This window comes from Balearica regulorum, chromosome 31, assembly GCF_011004875.1.
Source record: "Balearica regulorum gibbericeps isolate bBalReg1 chromosome 31, bBalReg1.pri, whole genome shotgun sequence".
NCBI classification, from domain to species: Eukaryota; Metazoa; Chordata; class Aves; order Gruiformes; family Gruidae; genus Balearica; species Balearica regulorum.
The window spans coordinates 759458-780477 of NC_046214.1; the positions used below are offsets into that span (position 1 = coordinate 759458).

General features: G+C 59.4%; 1 protein-coding gene and 2 non-coding genes across 3 annotated transcripts; 1 reads left to right on the forward strand and 2 right to left on the reverse strand.

Annotated features, from left to right (window-relative positions):
- The first annotated feature begins 3580 nt into the window (after positions 1–3580).
- On the forward strand, positions 3581–10866 carry LOC142598831 (scavenger receptor cysteine-rich type 1 protein M130-like). The gene is made up of 13 exons (XM_075738255.1): positions 3581–3947; positions 4173–4487; positions 5397–5723; positions 5809–6123; positions 6479–6793; positions 7278–7340; positions 7424–7738; positions 8155–8190; positions 8482–8619; positions 9380–9490; positions 9911–9997; positions 10208–10360; positions 10610–10866. Exons 1-13 carry the CDS (start codon positions 3581–3583, stop codon positions 10864–10866), a joined length of 2799 nt encoding a protein of 932 aa, XP_075594370.1.
- Positions 10867–13688: 2822 nt separating this feature from the next.
- TRNAA-CGC (transfer RNA alanine (anticodon CGC)) lies at positions 13689–13760 on the reverse strand. Its single transcript has one exon. It is a non-coding gene; the product is annotated as a tRNA-Ala (tRNA).
- Positions 13761–14958: 1198 nt separating this feature from the next.
- On the reverse strand, positions 14959–15031 carry TRNAF-GAA (transfer RNA phenylalanine (anticodon GAA)). The gene has a single exon. It is a non-coding gene; the product is annotated as a tRNA-Phe (tRNA).
- Positions 15032–21020: the final 5989 nt, after the last annotated feature.

Sequence of the window (21020 nt, forward strand, 5' to 3'; positions counted from 1 at the left end):
TTGACAGCATCATAGCTTGCAGTATGCCCGTGGCTTGTGCATGACCTCGTCATTTCCCTGGTGCTGGAGTAGTTTTTAGTCCAAGAGCAGGGATATGGCTTGTGTGGGTGCTTCTGACATCATCAAAATAATATTGCGATGCCAACAAAATAAGGCTTTTTGGAAGAACCATCGTCAGCAGAAGCCTATACACAACACAGCACACACACGCACGTGTGACAGTGTGACTCATGAGCACACAGCAGCAGGAGTAGGAGGATGTGAGGTCATGGTCACTGTAACTCCTGAGCAGAGAGCGCTGGCAGTGGGAGGGATGTGAGGTCACCATCAGTATAAGTGCTGATCAGAGAGCGGTGGCACTAGGAGGGTGCGAGGTGACATCAGCGACGGCAGCCCGTGACCGTGGGGCTCGGTGCCGAGCATCAGAGGGGCATGCTGGGGCCCGGGATCTGCCCAGCCCCGTGCCTGCGAGGCCGAAGGAGCAGCCCCTGCAGCCCTGGCTGGAGCAGTTGTGGTAGGGGTGGCTCGGGGGCCCCGCAGGGATGTGCCTGGGCACGGTGCCGGGAGGAAACCACAGAGTGCCTGCCTGGGCGCTGTGGGGGGAGCGCGGTGAGCGCTGCCAGGCCACGTGGGCTGTGGTTTGTGCACCTGCAGGCTCCAGCTCCCGATCTGCCCACGGGGAATAACGGCCCCTGGGTGACACGTGGAGAGTCAGGGACACATCTGAGCCTCGGGACTGCGTGTCTGCTGCCAGGGCAGGGACATGTCCCAGCTCGGGCTCCTGCGAGGGACCCGCCGTGGGGCTCTGCGGGGAGGGACGGGCGAGTCAGCCCTCCTGGCATGGAGCTCTTCCCCTGGCCGAGGACTTTTCCCAGCTGCTGCTCCCAGCACAGCGGGGGCTGTAGCAGGGGCAGGGGCTGTTTCTTTTCCAAGCTGACACAGACCCCAGAGCAGTCCCAGCTCCGTGGTTCCCAAGGCTTGGTGGTGCCTGGACACTCACACCTTGGCTTCTTGAGTGAGCCCAGCAGAGGAGATGCTCATTGTTCCCTGTGCCCACAGCAGGGGTCAAGGGGTGACAGACCCATTTCCCCTCCACACCCAGATTGTCCCATGACGATTTCCCGATGCAGCGACAATGACACCCACAGTGGGAGATCTGTGTCCCGCATATATGGTCATGAACGACGCTGGAGAAGTTCATTGGAGGGCTTGGCTGTGTCGGAGGGGAGATCTCTCCCGATAATGTCTAAAAAGGTTCTGCTGCTTCAATTGGCTCCTTCCTGCAGCTGGGTCAGCATCGACAGAGATATATTATCCTCCCATCTTTGTTGTCCCCATGAGTCCCCAGGAGGCATGAGAGGGAGTGGGGTGCCGCAGGGCTGTGCCAGCAGTGCAGGAGGCTGAGGATGGGGATGGAGGGACTCCTGTTCCCTCCGGTGCTGTGGCTGCTCCTCTGGGTGCAGCTCTGCAGGGGTAAAGTGCCGACATCCTTGTCCCACAGATGGGGCCAGCAGGCACCCGTGGGGTTATCGGGACACCTCTGGGAATGGGGTTGCTTTGAAGGTGCCACTGAGATGAGGGGCAGATGTTGCTCCAGTCGATGGAACTTCTGCCTTTGCCTGTGCCTCTGGGTGGGAGAGGGAGGTGTGGGCCTGTGGGCACGGGGCTGTACAGGGGTTTCTGGGCTGGTGAGGAGACGGTGCCCTGTGTAGGGCTGGGCACAGTGTGTGGATGGGCATGGGCAGGGGATATTTCAGGTGGGAGGAGGTGCTGCATGTTGTGGAGTGGTGAATGGCCCTGCAGGGCCAGAGCTGGGCACCTCCAGCCCTTTGCAGGACGTGGAGAGTAAAGGGACCCCGACACTGCCCCGGGTACAGCGTGGAAGGGTGAGGGCTCCCACACTGGTGCCTGTGACTCAGCCTGGGCAGGAAGGACCTCCAGACCTCTGCTCTGGGTCTTGGGTTCTCTCCTGACCGTTCCCATGTTGGTGTTTGAAGGGACTGTGGAGGTGAGGCTGGAAAATGGTGGCAGACGCTGTGCTGGAAGAGTGGAGGTGAAACAACAGGGACGGCGGGGGACTGTGTGTGGTTACTCCTGGGACATGTCTGATGCTGCAGTGGTTTGCAAGCAGCTGGATTGTGGGTCTGCTGTTGAAGCTCTTTGTATGCACACTTTGGGCCAGGATCTGGCCCCATTTGGATGTCTGATGTTGAGTGTCGTGGAACAGAGTCTGCCCTGTCTGACTGCAAAAACACAGGAAGGGGTAAACAGTACTGTGTTCACTCTTGGGATGCTGGAGTGACATGTTCAGGTAAGGGGCCAGCCCATTCGCCACCTTTGTGGCCAGGGTCAGGGAAGGGACCTGGCTGTGCCCTCAGGGAAACAAGGGGGTGCTGGAGAAGGGCCTGGTGTGGCCAGTCACACTGCTGAGCTGGAAATGTCATTGCTGGTTTCCCTGGTCCCTGAGGAAAGCCCAGGGGGAACCTGCCACTGCCTGACCCCTGGTGTGGCTCAGCTCACCCTCCGTGGGTGCTTGGGGCTGGGAGATGAATGCCCACCCTGCCCCGCAGTCTCTGTTGGTTCCCAACTTTCTCCTCCTGTTCACACAGGAGCTGTCTGGCAGCACCGAGGATCCAGACGCACTGAGAGTAGCTCACATGGCCACCCACAGCCCCAGGGAAGGGCCCAAGGTGGCCGCGGACTTTTGGGTTGTGTTCCCTGGCAGACCCAACTCCCCCAAAGCAGAGGAGCTGCTGAGAGGGGAGGAGCACTGGCCTTGGGCAGAAGAGCAGGGTGGCCCATGGCCACCTCATTCCTCTTCCAGGGTCACCCCATGAGAGCCAGCCCAGAGGGAAACACCCCTGTGCAGGCAGTGCTGACCTGCTGCCCAGCCTCTCCTGCCTACCCCAGCCCCTGGCTGCCCGGCGTCACAGGGCCTTGGCCAGCACTTGCTGGCTCTCCTTGGTGCCTGTCCTTGCACTGGGAGCTCGTGTCATCCCAGGGCTGCTCCTCTGCCCGCTCTCCTGCCTTCTGACCAGCCGTTGGCCAGGGCTGTGCACGCCTGGCAGTGCCCTCTGGTCCTGGCTGAGGACCCTCCCCGGGCAGGTGCTGGAGCTGGGGGCTGGTGCACACAGTGACTGTAGGTACACCCGCACTGCATCTGTGCCCTGTGACATGTCCCATCTCCCAGCAGCGCCCCAACAGCCTGAGAACCATCTGGGACTGGGCTGCATTTCTGGTGGCTCCAAGGGCTTCCTGTGCCTGGCCCTGAGCTGGGTGGGGCAGAGCAGGCTGCAACAGCCAACAGCACCTGGGACCATCTGCTTGGGGCCAAGAGCTGTGGGTGCTGCAGGGCCTGGGGCCAGTTCCTGGCACCCCAGGGTCTCCAGAATAGCAGCAGTTGACCTAAGTGGTGCCTCTGGCTGTGGGTTTTGGAGAAAAGCCAGCCCCTGAGTGCTCTGCTAACTTCTGAAGAGTGGAATGGGGTCTCTGGTGTGTTTGTGCCATCAGCACCCACTGGCAGCTGCTGGGATGGTTGTGAGGCTCTTTGCCTGTGGTTAACTTTGAGATGAGGTGAGGCATGGTCAGGCAACTGCCAGAGGGTTCTGGGACCTCACAGAGGTCTTTGGTTGCTCCAGGATTTGTCCAGCTGGTTGGAGGGGATAGCCGCTGCTCAGGACGAGTGGAGATCCGTGACGGGAACCAGTGGAAAGCTGTCTGTGACTCAGACTTTGGTCCCAAATCTGCTGACGTGGTCTATGGGGAGATGCAGTGCGGCGTAGCCCTGTCCGTGCCTGGGGCAGCGCATTTTGGAAAAGGTGTTGGTTCCATCTGGGACAGAGAGCTGCAGTGTTTGGGGAATGAATCCCTTCTCGCCTCCTGCCCAAGAGGGTCCCCCAGGGACCAGCCCTGCACCCATGCCAACGATGCCAGTCTCACCTGCACAAGTAAGGACTCGGGGTGGGGTGTTGAATGCTGAGCGTGAGCTGGGGACGGGGAGCAGGACAGGGCCTGTGCTGTGCTGGGTGTGAAGACAGGAGGGGTGATGTGGTTTTCTGCAGCGCCAAGAGACTGCAGAAGGAGCAGAAAGGAAGGCTGTCTGTCTGGCCTGTCCTCCAGCTACCGATGTTGTAAGAGCACCAACGCAGCCTCTCATCTTCCTCTGTCCCCAGAGTACACAGGGTTCAGGCTGGTGAATGGCAGCACAGCTTGTGATGGAAGAGTGGAGGTCCAGGTGCTGGGGACCTGGGGCACCCTCTGTGCTTCCCGTTGGGACCTCTTGGACGCCCATGTTCTCTGTCGTCAACTCAACTGTGGGTTTGCTGAGTCCATTCCTGGAGGAGGGCATTTTGGGAGAGGCACCGGCCCCACCTGGAGAGAGTCGTTCCACTGTGATGGGACTAAAGGCCACCTGGGACAGTGCCCAGTGACTGCCCTGGGAGCCTCACCATGCTCCCAGGAGAATGTCGCTGCTGTCATTTGCTCAGGTGAGTGCTGGGAACACACTGTGTTGACTCCATTTTCCTCTTGGCTGTGACACGGCTGCCCAAAGCAAGGGACCCCATGGCGACCCCCGCAGCAGCAGGGCGAATTTCTCCCAGGAGAAACCCCAGCTTCACCAGGAGTGATGTGGAGAGCTTGATGTGCTCAGACTGAGAACTCTGATGTGGGAGAGATGAGGACTGAGCCAGGCCTGGGGTCCCCTCGTCTCATGCTGTGGGACAGGCCCAGGATGGGGCTGTGGGGCTCAGCTCCATCCCTCCGGCTGCAGACAGCCCTGTCCCAGCCCCACAGAGAGTCCCACAGAGCCCAATCCCACACCCAGAGGGGCTGCCCACATGTCCCCAGCAGCAGCAGCAGCAGCAGAGCAGGGGTGTGAGCTGCAGAGCAGGACTGGGCTTTGCCCTGGCTTCTGCTCAGCACAAGACCCAAGCTGGTCCTGTTTGGCCTGAAAGGGCCCCCTCGCTCTGCTCCCTGCCAGGGACACTGGCTCCCAGTCCCCGTTCCCCAGAGGTGCAGAGAGGGACAGAGACGTGTGTGCTGCCCCGTGTCTCAGCAGTACCAATGCCAGCGCTGAGGTTGGGCAAGGCTTGTCCTGGTGCTGCCCATCCCCAGACCATTGCACCACCTGCTGCTCCCTCCTGCGGGAGCTGCCCCATCTGCCTCAGCAGGGACATGCTGGGTGGTTCTGCCCCAGCAAGAGCACAGAGAGGGTCTTGCCCAGGAAGGCTGGGAAACCAGCCCTGTGGAAACCTGCTCCTGAAGCTCACTGGAGAGGGCTGGGGGCAGGCAGGTGAGCTTCAGGGCACCGTGAGGTTTCCAGAGCCTGGAGAGGCAGCTCAGGTTCCTGGGCTCTCTGGTGCTGCTGCGGGCTGGGGCATGGCTGCTCTCCCCAGGCTCAGCCAGCTCCGCATCCCTGCGGCTGGTGGGTGGAGGGAGCCGGTGTGACGGGCGAGTGGAGATCTTCCAGCGCGGGACGTGGGGCAGAGTCCTGGATGACGAGTGGGACATGCAGGAGGCCAGCGTGGTGTGCCGGCAGCTGCGGTGCGGAGAGGCAGAGACAGCCTACAACCCCCCAATGCCTGAGAGAGGGACGGGTCCCGTGGGGCTGCGAGGGGTGCAGTGCGCAGGGCGTGAGGCCAACCTGACCCTCTGCAACACATCCCTGCCCGAGAGTGCTCTGGCAGCAAGGATTGCAGAGGACGTGGGGGTCATTTGCTGGGGTGAGTGGCACTGCCGGGGCCCCCCAGGCTCTGGGCTGGGTGGGCACCAGCCCCTGACAGCAGCCGGGGTTTTTTCCCGCTGCAGGGAGCCGGCAGGTCCGGCTGGTGAATGGGTCCGGGTGCTGTGCTGGGAGAGTGGAGATCTACTGCCCGCACAGCTGGGGGACCGTCTGCGATGATGGCTGGGACCTGTCCAATGCCGCTGTCGTTTGCCACCAGCTGGGCTGTGGAGGGGCAGTGGAGGCGGTTGGCTCTGCTCAGTTTGGGGAAGGCTCCGGGCAGATCTGGCTGGAGAGCGTGAACTGCTCCAGGGCCAAAGCTGCTCTCTGGGACTGCCCGGCAGGGTCCTGGGGGAAGCACGACTGCGGGCACAAAGAGGACGCAGGAGTCGTCTGCTCAGGTCTGTGCTGGGAGCTGTGGTGGGAGCCCAGTGCTTTGGGAGGCCGGGCCAAGGGGAGAGCCGGCAACGCTCGAGTCTGTCCCTGGCTGCCTCTGAGCCCCTGCCCAAGCCCATCCTGGGGACACACGTGCACAGGTCCCCTCAGTCCTACTGGGGGTCTCTGGGGAGCTCAGTTGTCCCCAAGGGTTAGTGGGGAGGGCAGGATTGTGTCCATCAGGGACTTTTCTCTGCCCATTGGTGCAAGGGGAACTTGCTGGCCGTGCCTTTGCCTGGCTGAGGGCATGGGGGCTGCAGGGGTACCCCTGCTCCCACGGCTCCAGACCAGCCTGTTCCCCCTCGGTGCCTTTCCTCCCAGAGTTCGTGGCCCTGAGGCTGGAGAACAGCACCAACTGCTCCGGGCGCCTGCAGGTTTTCTATAATGGGACATGGGGGAGTGTTTGCTCCAACTCAATGACTCCCAGAACGGTGTCGCTGGCCTGCAAGGAGCTGGGCTGCGGGGATGCAAAATCCTTGGAACCATACCCGGCCTCTGGCAGGCTGACTGGCCCCGCCTGGCTGGATCGCGTGGAGTGTGGGGAGAGAAACAGCTCCTTCTGGCAGTGTCCCTCCGCTCCCTGGGACCCACAGTCCTGCGATGACCTGCGAGATGAGACCCACCTCACTTGCAACGGTAAGTCTGAGCCACCCGGGCACCAGCATCCCCAGCTCCTGCTCCCTGCTGGGCATTGTCAAAGGCAGAGACAGAGCCCACAGGGGCTTTTCCTTCCCATGCCAGACCCTCCTGCTGCTGCTGCTGCTGCTGGTGGCACAAAGGGGACTTCAGCTCTCAGAGCCCCACACAGTCACCAGCAGTTGCCAGCCGGGCTCCCAGCAGTGCCTGGGGGAGGCAGAGGTGTCTCCAGGTAAGGTCTCAGAAGGGACCTGTCAGGGCTCCAAGGAGCGTCCCCTCCTCCTGCTGCTCTGTGAACCAGGCTCCCTTTGGGGCTGAGCAGTCAGGGTCCCCCACCGTGTGCCGTGTGTGTCCCCTGAGTGACCGGGGTTCAGCTGCTGCCATGAGAGAGGTTGCACAGGGATGCGTGAGCAGAACTCAGCCCCGCTGTCTGCCACGCGACCCCCCTGCAGCAGCCCCTTCACCGCTGCATTTCCTTCTCCAGGGAGACAGCCAGAAACGCCCCCGGCCCTGGGGGCCACGTGCCCAAACTCCACGAGCTGCACAGGTAGCTGCTCCTCTGCATGCCTGTCTCTGCTGGCAGGGCTCTGCCTGCTGTCCCGTGCCCTGAGAGGTCTCTGCCTTCTCCAGACAGGGAGAAGATTCGTGCCGTGGGAGGCGAGAACGGGTGCTCGGGCAGAGTGGAGGTGTGGCACCGTGGCTCCTGGGGGACGGTGTGCGACGACTCCTGGGACATGCAGGATGCCGAGGTGGCATGCAGGCAGCTGGGCTGTGGCCCCGCAGTGTCTGCCCTGGGCGAGGCTGCCTTTGGGGAGGGGACGGGCCCCATCTGGCTGGAGCAGGTGGAGTGCCGGGGGACAGAGCCGTCTCTGCAGGACTGCTGGGCCCGGCCTGGGGACAGCGGTGCCTGCCGGCATAAGGAGGACGCTGCCGTGAACTGCTCGGGTGAGGGGCAGGGCTGGGACTCCTCACGGGGGTATTGGCAGGGATCTGGGGCAGGTGTTTTCCCCGCTGGGTCCCAGCATGGCTGTAGAGCTCCTGAGACCAAGGCTGTCCGTGCAGAGCCTGGGAGCCTGGTGCCAAGTGGGCAGCAGCTTCTGTGGGGCTGGATGTCCTCCAGCCTCTGCCCGTAGGGCCCTGCAGCCCCCAGGGGTATCTCCCGGGCTGCCTGCACTGTCCTGCCCATGGCCCTGGGCTCCTTCCTGGCCACCCTGACCAGCCCCACAGGAGGGACACTTTGGGTGGGATGTGTCAGGGATGTCCGCACATGTGCACACACACACACGGCGTGCCAGAGAGAAGGCTCCCTGGTACCTGCACACCCAGCCTCTCAGCCCAGCTTTCCTTCTCCTCCTCTGCAGCTGCACCCAGGATGGCAGCACCAACCCCCCGAGCAGGTAAGCTGTCCTCCCCATCAGCGCTGGGTCTTCCCAGGGCCAGGCTGTGACCCACAGCCAGAGGGAAGGGGCTCCTTGCCGGGGATTCAAACTCCCAAGAGGTGTCACTGGGGTAGCGGTGGGGGATGGGGTTTCAGGAGGGCTGTCATTACCCGGTAGGGTGGGAGCTTCCCCATCACTCCCACCCTGGGGTCCCTTACCCCCGGTGTAAGGGGGGTCAGGACTGGGCTGTCCCAGCCCCCCACCTCTCCCAGGCCTGCTGCTGCTATTTCTGTGTTCCTGCCTGTGCAGATCCCACCTGGGGCCGTATGACAGGCAGTGGGAGAGACTTATTGCCTGTCATCATCTGCATCATCCTGGGAGCCCTTCTCTGCCTGCTCCTGGCCCTCCTGGCCAGGCAAGCGTGGAGCGCTAGGGCTGGGCGCAGAGGTGGGTCCTTCCCCCATGGTCCCTGGGGAAGATGCCTCCTGGCAAGGCTAGGGGTGCTGTGGGGTGTCAGTGAGGGGTACAGGCAGAGCTGGGGGGACAAGAGTGTGTGCGGCCTGCATTCCCATGTGCTGCCCCATTGACTGCCTGACCGTGGGCCACCAGCAGCAAGGGGTAGAGAGAGTCCAGAAATTGGGGGAGTTAGGGGTGGGGCAAGGAGAGAGACAGCAGAGCTGTGCTGGGGGAGATGGGAGCAGAGGGGAGACAGGTGAGGCTGTGCCACTGGCAGTGCTCTGGGCAGCTCTGGAGGGGGCTGTGGGGCAGGGGAGATGCTGGGAGAAGCATGGGACAGCAGGGTCCATCCCTGTGGTGTCAGGCCCCCAGGCTGTTCCTCCCTCCAACCCATACCTACCCCCCAGCAAGGCAGGGACTGTGCTATGGATCCATGGGGCAGGGAGGGGGCAGCTCCAGGGGCAGAGGAAAGGCAGGAGCTGCTCCAAGCTCAGCACCAGGGACGTGGCCCAGAGCCCGGAGGGGCACGAGGGCTGTCTCTAAGGGGATGGTGTGAGGGTGTTGCTGCCCCTGACCATATCCATGGGGACATTGCCCTTCCTGAAGAAGTGTCAGCGGTGACAGGACAGCGCAGTGGGGCTGTGCTGTGGGGCCAGCCCTGGGCTGGCCCAGGGGAAGAGGGCTGCTGGAGCAGAGCACGATGCCGTCCCCTCTCTGCCCATTCCTGAGCCAGCCCTGCCTCTGTCTGCAGGCTCCGAGAGAGCTTGGGAGCCCATCCCTGAGGCCCTGTACGAGGAGATCGGTTACAGCCCGGCATGGGAGAAGCAGGCGAGGTTCAGGAGCTCAGGTGGGTGTGGATCCTGCATGGGGGGCACATCTGCAGGGCTCTTTGCCCTGGCCCCCAGCCAAGGCTGACCCCCTGCAGGCCCCTGGCCCATGGTCCCTGCAGCTGTGGGGCTGTGGGGTGTGTGGGGAGAGCAGCCAGGTGGTGGGCGTGGGAGAGGAGCTTCCTCCCCACCAGCTCTGCCCGTCCCAGCCAGGGACAGCCCCTCTCTGCCTGTCCCTGCATCCCACCTGGCACCAGAGGGGTGAGGGAAGGGGCTGTCCCGGGGCAGGTCTGGGAGCCCCTGTGAGAGGGGGTTTGTCCCAGGGGAGCAGGCTGAGTCCTGAGCCCTCCTCCCCATGCAGCCCTGGCTCGGTGGGTCCCCTGTCCCCAGCAGCACTGGGCACAGGCTGGGTCAGCAGAGCGCACTCCCATAACACCTGCATCGCCTCTCTCCAGGCTCCTATTCAGAGGGGTCCCTGACCAAGGTGCACCCCCACCCCAGGGACAGTGAGGGGGAGGAGGATGGTCCGGGGTCAGCCCCAGGTAATGGGGAGCAGGAAGGGGTGGATCTCTCCTCCCTGCAGACTTAGGATGGACAGTGGTGTCACTGTTAGAGCTGGAGAGGACATGGGTGGGGGTCTCCTGTGGTGCTGCGAAAAAGCAGTGTCTGAGCCCCATGTCTCTGAGCATCCTCCCATCCTCTGCTCTGCAGCACATGTGTTCTCACTGTCACCAGCTCTCCTCTCCTTTCAGACATGCCTGTGGTGCCCAGAGGTGATCCAGCTGATGGCTACGATGATGCCAGGGGGGTTTCTGACCCTGGGGAGGATCCTGCATCTGGTCAGGGAGACTGGGAAATGCCCAGGGCCCCAGAGAAGGGAGCAGGGCCCAGGGATGCACCTGGAAGTGAGAGGGAAAGATAGCGCTGACGGTTCCTGGGGTGCTATGCCTTGTGACAGGTGAATCACTGACATACTGAAAGCGAAAATGCTGGGACAGGAGATCCTACCCACAGAGTTTTCCTTGGGGGGACCGGGGGTGGGAGAGGGAGCTGACCATCTCAGGAGTGGTGAGGAGAAGGGGGGGAGGTGATGTACAGACCAGGAGGAGCACCTCATGGGACTAAAGTGCAGTGGGCTGCCTTGCTGCCTGCAGGGCCAAAGCTGCGCTCGCAGAGAAGTGCTGGGGCCCCTGGAGCTGAGGGAGATGCCTGGTCCCTGTCCCTGGAGAGCACAGGCTATGACGATGCTGAGGAGGTGTCTCTGGCACATCCCCCTGAGGACACCAAGGCTGTGACACCAAAGCTCAGTGCACAACAGTCCCTGGGCCCCGGGCCAGGACAGCCCGTCCCTGCTGTGCAGCTGGGTGCAGCCAGGAGGGAGGAGAGGTCTGTGCAGCTGGGAGAGCCGTGAGCACCAGGGAACCGTCTGCCTTTTCCCACGGGCAGCAGAAACAGCCGGGCATTGCCTCTGGTTTTCTTCTCCTGTGTTTACCCCCTGCTTCCACATTTGTTCTTCTTAAAAGCCTTTGTGGGTATGACCCAGAGCTGGTGCTTGCCTGCCCAGGTGTCGGGGTGTCTCCTTGAGGCTGATCGGGGGGAGCAGAGCACAAGGAGATGGCGGTGAGGAAGGGGCACGTCTTGGGGACAGTGGGTTCAGGGTCAGGCTGTGGAGCTGCGAGAGCCCATGTTCCCTGGGGAATATTCCTGCTGACAGAGACATTTCCATCCTGCCAGCCAGAGCTTCCAGCAAAAATGGCTCTCTGCAAGGTCCCGAGATGCACCCCAGAGGGAGCGCCCATCTCCTCACCCTGGGGTTCCCCAGCTGCTCTTTCCCCCAGGCCCTGCCTGGGCCACACTGGTCCCGTGGCACAGAGGGCATGACAGAGCTGCTGTGTTGGGGTGAACCCTGGGCTCTGGCCCCACAGAAACGAGCCCTAAGGTGGCCGCGGTGCCCTGAACACCCCATCCAGCCCCAGGGGGTATCACGTCCCATGGATCACCTCCCACAGGGGTTAGGAGGCAGCTCCGCTCCCCACTGTCCTGGCACAGGGTAGAGAGCCACTTGCTGGGGCACATGGGGCTGGAATTGCCCCTTCCCTGGCTCTGCCAGGTGCCCAGTCTCCATGAGCTGTTCCTGCTCCCTTGGGCCCTCACAGACCTTGGAGCAGTGCTGGTAGATCCCCAGAGCTGCCTCCTTCCTGGGCAGGGACTGTAAAGCCCCACAGCAGCCCTGGGACCCCCTCGTCCTGCTGCGCTCCAGCCCCCAGCCCTGCCCTCCTGCTGCCTCCCAGGGGTGTCAGGGAGGGTTTGTGTGGGGGCAGTACCTGTGTGCAGGTGCAGGGGGGATGAGAGCAGGAGCAATGGGGGGACCTTTCCCTCAGTGAAGGGAGGCAGAGGAGGGAGAGTCCAGGGGAGGGAGAAAGGATCCCCAGGAGACATGGGCTGCTGCCAAAAGCCATCATCCAGCCCCTGCTCTGGAGAAGGTCCTGTCTGGGAGGCTGCTAATTTGGGCACATTTCCATGGCAGAGGGTATTTTGTGTCCCTCCCCTAAAGCCGGCAGTGCTGGGAGCTGAGCCAGGGTCCCTCTCCCTGGGCTGGGGCTTTCACCTGCCCCAGCTCCCATGGGCAGAGAAATGACTCACATGAGAACCAGGAAAGGAGAAGGGTTTGACACTTGGGCAGGAACATGGAGCTCAAACTGCCCTCCCTGGTCCCACTGGTTCTTTCCAAATCTCTTCCCTGATGGGCTTCTCTGCTGCAGACCAGAAGGTGTGTTGGGTGTCCATTGCAGGGGAGCAGCCACAGGTGGGTAGCACTGCAAACAGCAGGATCTGGCCCTAGAGCAGAAGAGGGGAGGAGGCAGCTGTCACCAAGAGCCTCTCCCACAGCAGTGTTGCCCCATTCCTTGCTGAAGCTTCTGCACCCCTGGGGTAACCTTGGGGGGGCATGGAGGAAGTTCAGGCTCACGGACTCCTCTGTCCTGTTCCTAGGGCTTTCCTGCTCACAGTCCCTGGCCCTGTGGAGATGCAGAGTTGGAGCCTCCCTCAGTTGGAGATTCCAGGGGATGGAGGCTGTGTTTGCAGTGTCCATGTGTGTCATGCGTGATGATGAACTTGGGGGGTCTCGCCCTGATAACTCTCCTCTCCTGAGGGCTTTCCACAGCAGTGCTCTGCCCAGTGTGGGGCAGCAGTGCAGAGGGTTGGGGTTTCACCATCAGGCCCCTTGTGTAGGTCCTGGGGAGCTGCTGCAGGAGCAAGCACAGATCTGGGGTACAGTGATGATCCCACATTGCTGCAGAGAACAGACCCAGCCCACAGGGCCAGACTGTTCAGGCCCCCAAACACCCTGAAACGGGCTCTTTCTGCTCAGGTGTGCTGCCCCCTCACACACCCCCAGGCTCTGTGGCTCATCTCCCTGAGGAGGAGGAGGAGGAGGAGGCAAAGCTCTGCCAGGTGCCAGAGTAAGGGAGAAATGTTACCCCTGGGGGAGGGCAGAGCTGGCAGGGAGGTGGCACGGGGCAGACACTGGGCTTCACTTTGCACTTTGCACTTAACTTCGCACTGGGCTTCACTTTGCACTGCACTTAACTTTGCACTTTCTGAATTTGGGCCCATCATTCCTGGGGGGCACTGAGCACCCTGCAGTGGAAGGCCATGTCTCATGTCCCATTTGGGTTGCAGGTGGTTTTGGTGGGGGAACAGCTGAGGCACCATCTCCTGGCCCTTGCTGCCTGTGCATGGCTTTGGACAGGCCTGTGTCTCCCCGATCCCACCAACATGGGCTGGATGGAGACACCAAAGCCCCAGGAACAAGAGGTGGGTACCAGCCCCAGCAGTCCCACCTCTGCAGGGCTGTGCCTGACCTCAGCAGCTCTGGGTTCCTCTGCTCAAGGCAGTGGTGATGGCAGAGGGAAAAAGACCTGGAGACAGGGACAGGGTATGAAATGTCATTCCACCAGCTGGGAGTCCCACAGGCCTGTCCAGGCTGGTCCAGCTCAGACACCCCTAGCTGCTGGCACAGGGGGTTTGTTTCCCACCTGGGATGGGATCTCCACCTGAGCTCAGGTCCAGCACCTCTGGGAGGTGGCTCAGCAGAGGCAGCGCACACAGTCCTCCTCACCCCACAGACAGGCCCTGGGTGGGCAGGGCAGGCCCACAGTGCCTGGAGAGGATGAGTGCTCCAGCTCCAGCCTGTACCCGCCTGAGGCTGGGGACTCAGGGAAAAAGCACCCTTGGAGATGCCGGGGATCGAACCCAGGACCTCCCACATGCGGGGCGGGCGCTCTGCCACTGAGCTACATCCCCTTCACGCCTGCCAGCAGGACAGACACTCTCCTGCCATGACACGTCTATGACAAGCACAGCCCTGTCGTCCCCTGGGTGCCAGGGGACCCTCTGCAGAAAACAGCATTTGAAGCCTCCTGAGATGGGGGAAGTCAGGACGGCCTCTCCACGGGGGCCTGATCCTGGCACAGGGATGCACTGCAGAGCATTGCCCCTTCCACGTCTCAGCAGGGCAATGGGGCAGAAGGAGGCTCTTGCTGCAGGCGCTGCTCCCACGCTCTGACCCACTCTGGGCTTGATGGAGAGGAGAAAAACCCCTGAGCCTCCTCTGCCACCCAGGGCAACACCCGTCTGTCTCCCATCTGTCCCCAGATCCACAGGGGGAGCAGAGGAACAGGGTGAGGGAAACACCCTCCCTGGGGTGAGGTGTCCCCAGGCTCTGATGGCACCCCAGGGTGTGCGGTGGGGGGACATGGGAACAGAAACCTCTCACCCCCTCATCCAGGTAGCGGGCCTCCCCCTGCACCACCCGGTCCCCGCCAGCATCCCTGGAGGTGGGGTGAAGGGCGGGCTTCCATCTCCCTGGGGCTGATGCCCAGAGAGGAGCACAGAGGTGTTTCATCAGTCCTTGCAGCAGGCGGGTCAAGGAGAGGGGGCAAGAAACTCTGCTCAGGCCAGCGTGTGACTACACATGATGCCCATGCACTGCAGTGGGTGATCCTCAGCACGGCTTGCTCAGCTGTCCTGGGCACATCAGAGGTCTCGCTGCGACAGACCTCCAGAGGAAGGATGCTGCCATTCAGGCCTCAGCTCCAGGGAGTGCCTCTGCCTGGGAGTGGGGGGGGACAGTGGCCTCTGGTCTGGGAACTGAGAACCAGGTGAAGGGGGGTGTGAGGAGAGGAGCAGTCTGTGCACCATGGAGAATGACAAAGAGGAGAGAGACAGGGTCTTTGCAGAGACCGTGCAGTGGAGAGATCTTGATCCCTGTGCAGCAGGGAAGCAGGGAGAGCTGGAGACCACCCCAGAGGAGCACTGAATGGAGAGTCCTGCCCAGGGGGAGGCTGGGGACTCGTGGTGCTGGAGGAAGGCTCCTTCTGAGCTGCAGGTCTGCAGCTACAGAGCTGGGACAGTGCTCTGGCAAGAGGTGAAGGAGCAAGCAGGGCTGGGGCAGGCTGGAGGAAGGCAGGCAGGTCTGCAAAAACCTAAGGGAGAAAATGATTGCTGAAGCCCAGGGTTGAACCAGGGACCTTTAGATCTTCAGTCTAACACTCTCCCAGCTGAGCTACTTCAGCCCTGCCCCAGCAGCCCTGGTCCCCGTGCCACCCGTGCCAGGCCACAGTCTGGCACCCAGGAGGAGTGCTCCTCAGGGAGGTTCCCAGGGGAAAGCTGTGCCCAGCCCCGAGCAGAGGGGATCTGGCTCCTCCCTGACCCCAAGGCCAGGTGGGCTCCAGGTTTGGTGGAGGCCAGCTTACACTGGCCGTGCCAAGATGTCTGTGGGCCTTGTACAAACGTGACAGTGGTAAAGGGAAACGGGCAGACCAGGCATGTACAACTGCAAAGGCTGAGGGTGGAAGAAGCATGGGGCTGGTGGAAGACCTTATCTCCTTCCCCAGGGAGGGCTTCCTCCCACCCTTTTCTCCCTGGCTCCACTTCACTCGCTCCTTCATTCCCAACTCCTCTATCTCCTCCCCACTGAGCAGCACAGGGGGATGGGGAATAGGGGTTGTGGTCAGTCCATAACAGTTCCTCTCTGCTGCTCCTTCCCTCAAAGACTTTTCCCATGGGGTCCCTCCTATGGGCTACAGTCCTTCAAGACAAACCCGCTCCAGCATGGGCTGTTGTTCATCCAGCATTCTTTCAGGAATTGTCCAACGTCTTCGGTGTTGAGTCCTCCATGGACTGCAGGGCTTACTTTCCCCACCAGGGTCTTCTTCGTGGGCCACAGGGAAATACCTGCTGTACTCCGATATTCTCTGTGGGCTGCAGGAAACTATCTTGTCTTGTGCCTGGAGCACCTCTTCCCCCTCCTTCTTCACCAACCTTGGTATTTGCAGGGCTGTTTCTTATATTTTTCCTCCCTTGCTCCTCTCCCATTCTGGCAGTTGTGTCCTTTCTTAAATACACTTTTGTAAAGGTCCTACCAGATTCACTGATGGGCTTGTTTTTGTGTAGTTGTGGGTCTGCCTGGAGCCTGCTGGAGCCAGCTCTGTCTGGCAGGGAGGCAGCTCCTGGTGTCTTCTCACAGAGGACACCCCTGCAGCCCCCTGCTGCCAAACCCTGGACACCACCACCAATACACAGTGTAAATCTTTGTCTGGCTGAATGACATCCCCTGCTCTTCCCTCATCCACAAATACAATTGACTCGCTGGGGAGGAAGAGAGAGAACAGAGAAGGCCTTGATGCTGTGCAAACATGGTTCAGCAATAGCTACAACATCGGTGTGTTGGCAACTCTGTTTTGGTGACAAATCCCAAACACAGCACCATGGGGGCTGCCGTGAAGAAAATTACCTCCATCCCAGCCAAAACCAGTACAGTGTGCCTGGAAGAATGTTTCCAGGAGTAGCTGCTCTATCTCCTTCCCAGGGAGAGAGGTGAGGCTGACTGGCCTGTAGCTCCCTGGGTCCTTCTTCTTGCCCTTCTTGAAGACAGGACGGACATGTGATTTCTTCCACTCTTTGGAGGACCGTATTGTGTGCACACACGTGAACTGAGGCAAGAGGACTCCCGCCACCTGTGGGTTTGTGGCAGGTATGGGAGGAAGCTGAGTCCCTGTGATGGATCCACTCGACTACCTGACTAAACCAGCGGTAGTTTGTTTCAGGGTCCAAAGGAGGTAAAGGCCCAGGTGTAACCTGGCCAACAACTTCTCTAGTTGCAGTCTGTTCTCTGAAAACAGGAGCAGAGGGACACGGTGAGCATTGATGTATATGGGCTTGGAAACTGGAACACCCATCACGTGATTAACAGATGAATGGTTCCTCCAAGACTCATTTGTCAAGGAACAAAGAAAGTTGTGGGTACAAGGAGTCTCATGCATACCTTTCCCATCGCATGGAATTTGACTACAAGCCAACCACTTTATTCCATAAATATGGCAGCCTAAGGGTATCTTCTTGGAGCTCTCCCTGCTAAGCAGCTGGCTGCCCAGCGGTGATCTCTCCTTGAGCTGGGACACTTCTCAAGGTTACTCCTCAAGGCTGAGACCTCTTACCCACTGCAGATCTTTGCTAAGTGACTGATATCGTGCTTAACCTTGTGTAACAGTGCAGTAAGATTTTGTATTGGTGACTTTGATTCTGTTTTGGTAACTGTGAATCATTGTTACAGCCTCTGAGCAGTAAGGAATAGAGTGATCCTTGCCATCCAACTTTGATAAGGTGCAGTAAAACTGCTTTTGCTGATGCTTCTGGCGGTGGTTCTTTAATTGATCTAAACCACTCATCTGTGACAAATTGGTGTAGTTGGCAGGACTCTGGATCAGGATTTGCGACAGGAGACCTTACTGCAGGCATACAGTATATAGAGCAGGCTTACGGGAAGAGGGAGACTTTTTACAAGGGCCTGTAGTGATAGGACAAAAGGCAATGCTTTTAAACTGGAAGAGGGCAGGTTTAGACTGATCTTAAGGAAGAAATTTTATCTGGTGAGGATTGTGAGACATTGGCAGAGGTTGCCCAGAGAAGTTGTGGATGCCCTGTCCGTGGAAGTGTTCAATGCCAGGCTGGATGGGGCTTTGAGCAACCTGGTCTAGTGGAAGGTGGGTCCCCCATGGGGTCAGAAGTCCTTCAGGAGCCTGCTCCAGCATTGGCTTCCCACAGGGTCACAGCCTCCTTTGGGGGCAACCACCTGCTATGGAATGGGGTCCTCCAAGAGCTGCAGGTGAGTATCTGCTCCAACATTGACCTCCATGGGCTGGTGGGGGTCAGCCTGCCTCACCATGGACTTCTCCATGATTTTCAAGGGAATCTTGAAAAGATTCACCATGCTCTGGTGCCTGCAGCACCTCCTCCCTCTGTTTCTTCACTGACCTTGCTGTCTGCAGGATTTTTCCTGACCTTTTTTTTTTTTCCCCCCCTTACTCCTGTCTCGCTCTGGCATTTGTGCCCTTTCTGAAATATGCTTTCACAGAGGCACCACCAGCTTTGCTGATGAGCTCAGCTTGTGACAGCAGTGGGGCTATTGCAGTGCTGGTTGACTTGGCTCTGTAGGGCATGGGGCAACCCACTGTCTCTTCTGACAGGGGTTTCTGCTGCCCCTCCACTACCAAAAAAGTGGATGTAGAAATCCATACAGAGCAAAATGCTTGGCTCTGCTCTTCCACTGTCAAGAACTCCAAACTACTCATTGGAGGGGAACAGAAACAGAGAAGGCCTTGACACTGTGCACGCACTGCTCAGCAATAGCTAAAATATGGGTGTGTTATCACCACTGTTTGGGCCACCAATGCAAAGCACCATATGAGATGCTATGGGGAAAATTAACCCCATCCCAACTAGTCCTAGTACAAGCCGCACCCTTATTCCACAGCATTTCAGTCATGCTCAGGTCCCACGTTGACTGATACACCTGATACACAATCGCCCAATTCCTGTGTTGTTGCATTTCTACACCCTACTCAAGCCTTTCCATTCTCTCTCTTTCTCGTTCCCACAATCCCCTCTTAACCAACACTTACAACTTGTACTACGTACTTAAACCAGCTTTACTTCCAAAAGTCAGGTTTACACATCCTCATTCACCACTACGCCCTGTTCCTTGACGTACACTGATATTATTCACTCATTCCAGGCCCACTCCCTCCATCCCCACAGGTGTCAATGACTTGGGTCCCATCTGCCAAGGTGATCACTCAAGACAGGTGAAGTACTCACCCCGTTCCTCATGAGGATTGCCCGCTGTTGGTTCAAGTGGTTCCTGCTGCCTTGCTTCCTAGCACATGCAACTCATATCATGGAGTATTTTCCCCCAAGGTTAGATCTCCTTGAGGTACACACCAGATCTCCCATCCTTCCACATTACCCACCAAGTACAGACAGGTCCTTCAGCCAAGACAATCTCACAGATGGGCTTGCTTGTTCCCAGGGGAGGAGCAGCCCACACTGCCTTCCCCAGCCAACTCCCTGTGTGCGCTATGGGGACCTTACCTTGTCCCACAGTATGCGCAGGCTTTGTTTGGGCAGGACCAGGAAGGTTAGCAGATCCTCCGGTGTGTACCAGCTGAGTGGCTTCTGCTAAATTGATCACCTGTCCAATATGACATGAGGCAGTGTTCCCGTGACTTTGGCCTGCTCTCTCAGCATCCTTGGGTGAAGTCCCTCCCATCTTATGGACTGGCAAGGGTTGAGTTTGATCAAGTGACCCTAGATTTCATCCCCACCCACTGACAGCTGTTCTCCATGGGTTCTGCCTCAAGGCGCAAGGGCCTGGGAGACCTTGCTGATGAAGGCTGAGCCAAAGGCAACATACAGCATCTCAGACCTATTTACACCTGCTCTTGCTAAGTCCTGCAGTGGCCCCGCACTGTCTTTGCTTGTTCATTAACTCTAACTTCAGTAGTAACAGCTCATCTTGGTGCCATTGAGTTCCCCTGAGAGAGTCAACTGAATATCCATATGGGCCATTGCAGGAGGCTGTCCTTAGAGACCAGCGGTACTGAGCTCTGCTCAGCGCCCAGTAGTTGTGCTCTGCCCTTCAGTGCTCCTGCCCATAAAATCCTGCAGTTGTTACTACCCTGTTGTCCATACCATAGTGGAGGTCCATACTTCCCAGCTGCTCCATCAAACAGATGACAAGCGTCTCCTGAAGAGCCTGTATCCATCCTGCACATCCCCCAAGCTGTGCAAGCTGTCCCATCACACCTCGGCAGTTATTCCGTCACATGTGGCACTTCTGTGATGGCATGCAGGGCTCCAGCTCCTCCTGTCTGTGCCTCAGGCTGAGGGCATTGGTGCACATTTGGGCTGCAGCACCCCAGCTGTGGCACTGGGGCCACCCTCAGACTTGTCACAAAGAAAACTGGAACTGAGTCCCACGACCCCATACATGTAAAGACCTTGCTTTATGGCAGAGATGCGCTCGGAATGGATTGCAGAGGGCAATGTATAAGATGATATGAGATGTAGATGATGAGAAAAATGACATGAGGTGCCCACAGAGTGAGCAAAGCCTGCTGTCACCAAATCCAGAAGGAAGAAGCCCTGGGCTGCGCAGCCCTGCCAGGAGGCCACGAGACACTATAGTCAAAGGTGATCTAATAAATGGAGGGGATGGAGAAGAGAAAGAGAGAAACTTGGCTCCCCCTGTGAAAAATAACTCCACTGGGACAGACGAACACCTCTATAGGCTGCCCTGCCCACACTGAGCAGGGACAAGTTTCATTGCCCTAAATGTGGCCATCTCCTGCCATTTCAGTTTGCCAAAGGGATTTCCCAACAGCCTCCAAGATGAAGCCCCATACACTGCCCTGTCCATAAGAACTGCTCCACGGGAGCCTGCAGTTTCCTGCACATACCCTGGGCCAGCTCTGGCACCTCAAATGTCACCAGGTATTTGCCTCTGAAGAACTCACTCCTGCCCTCCATCTTCATTAATTAGCAGGGGAGCTGAGACAAAGCACTCACATGCAAATGTCCATTTTTGCACACCTGAAGAGAGGCAAGAGGAATCCCATCTCCTGTGGGTTTGTGGCAGTCATGGAAGGGAGCTGAGACCCCTTGTAGCCCAGGACTACAGACCCAGAATAAGATGCCTCGATTGCCTCACCTGAATCCCTTCCCTCTGCAGTGGCGAAGGAGATCCCTCACTTTCACTGTCTGGGTATTCGGCCTAAAGATGGGACAGGGAAAGGTGATGTTTAGATGCAACTCTATCTCTGAGCAGGAAATTGACAGTGCTGGAAAGAAGTGTCTCTCCCCAGCTGAGGGAGGGAACAGCAGTGATTCCTTCAGCCTGTTTCACAGCAGGTTCCCCTGGAGCCCCAGGGACACCTGGAGGGAGCCCAGAGGGGGCAGAGAAAGTGCTGCCTTGGGCTGGTCCTCTGCTGCTGAGCTGGGCTGGGCTCCTGGGATGGAGGGAGATCACATCAACCGGGCAGCACGGCGGAGAGACATCTCTGTCCAGGAGCAGCTTTTCTTCAAAGTGCAGCAGGGCTGACAGCACTGCCTGTAAGCACCGAGGGGCGAGGAGTGAGGCAGAGAGAGCTTAAAGGCAGTCTGGGTTGGGAGGAGAGCTGAGAGTTCACTGGAAGAGACATCTTCACAGCCCTCCATATGGTAAGT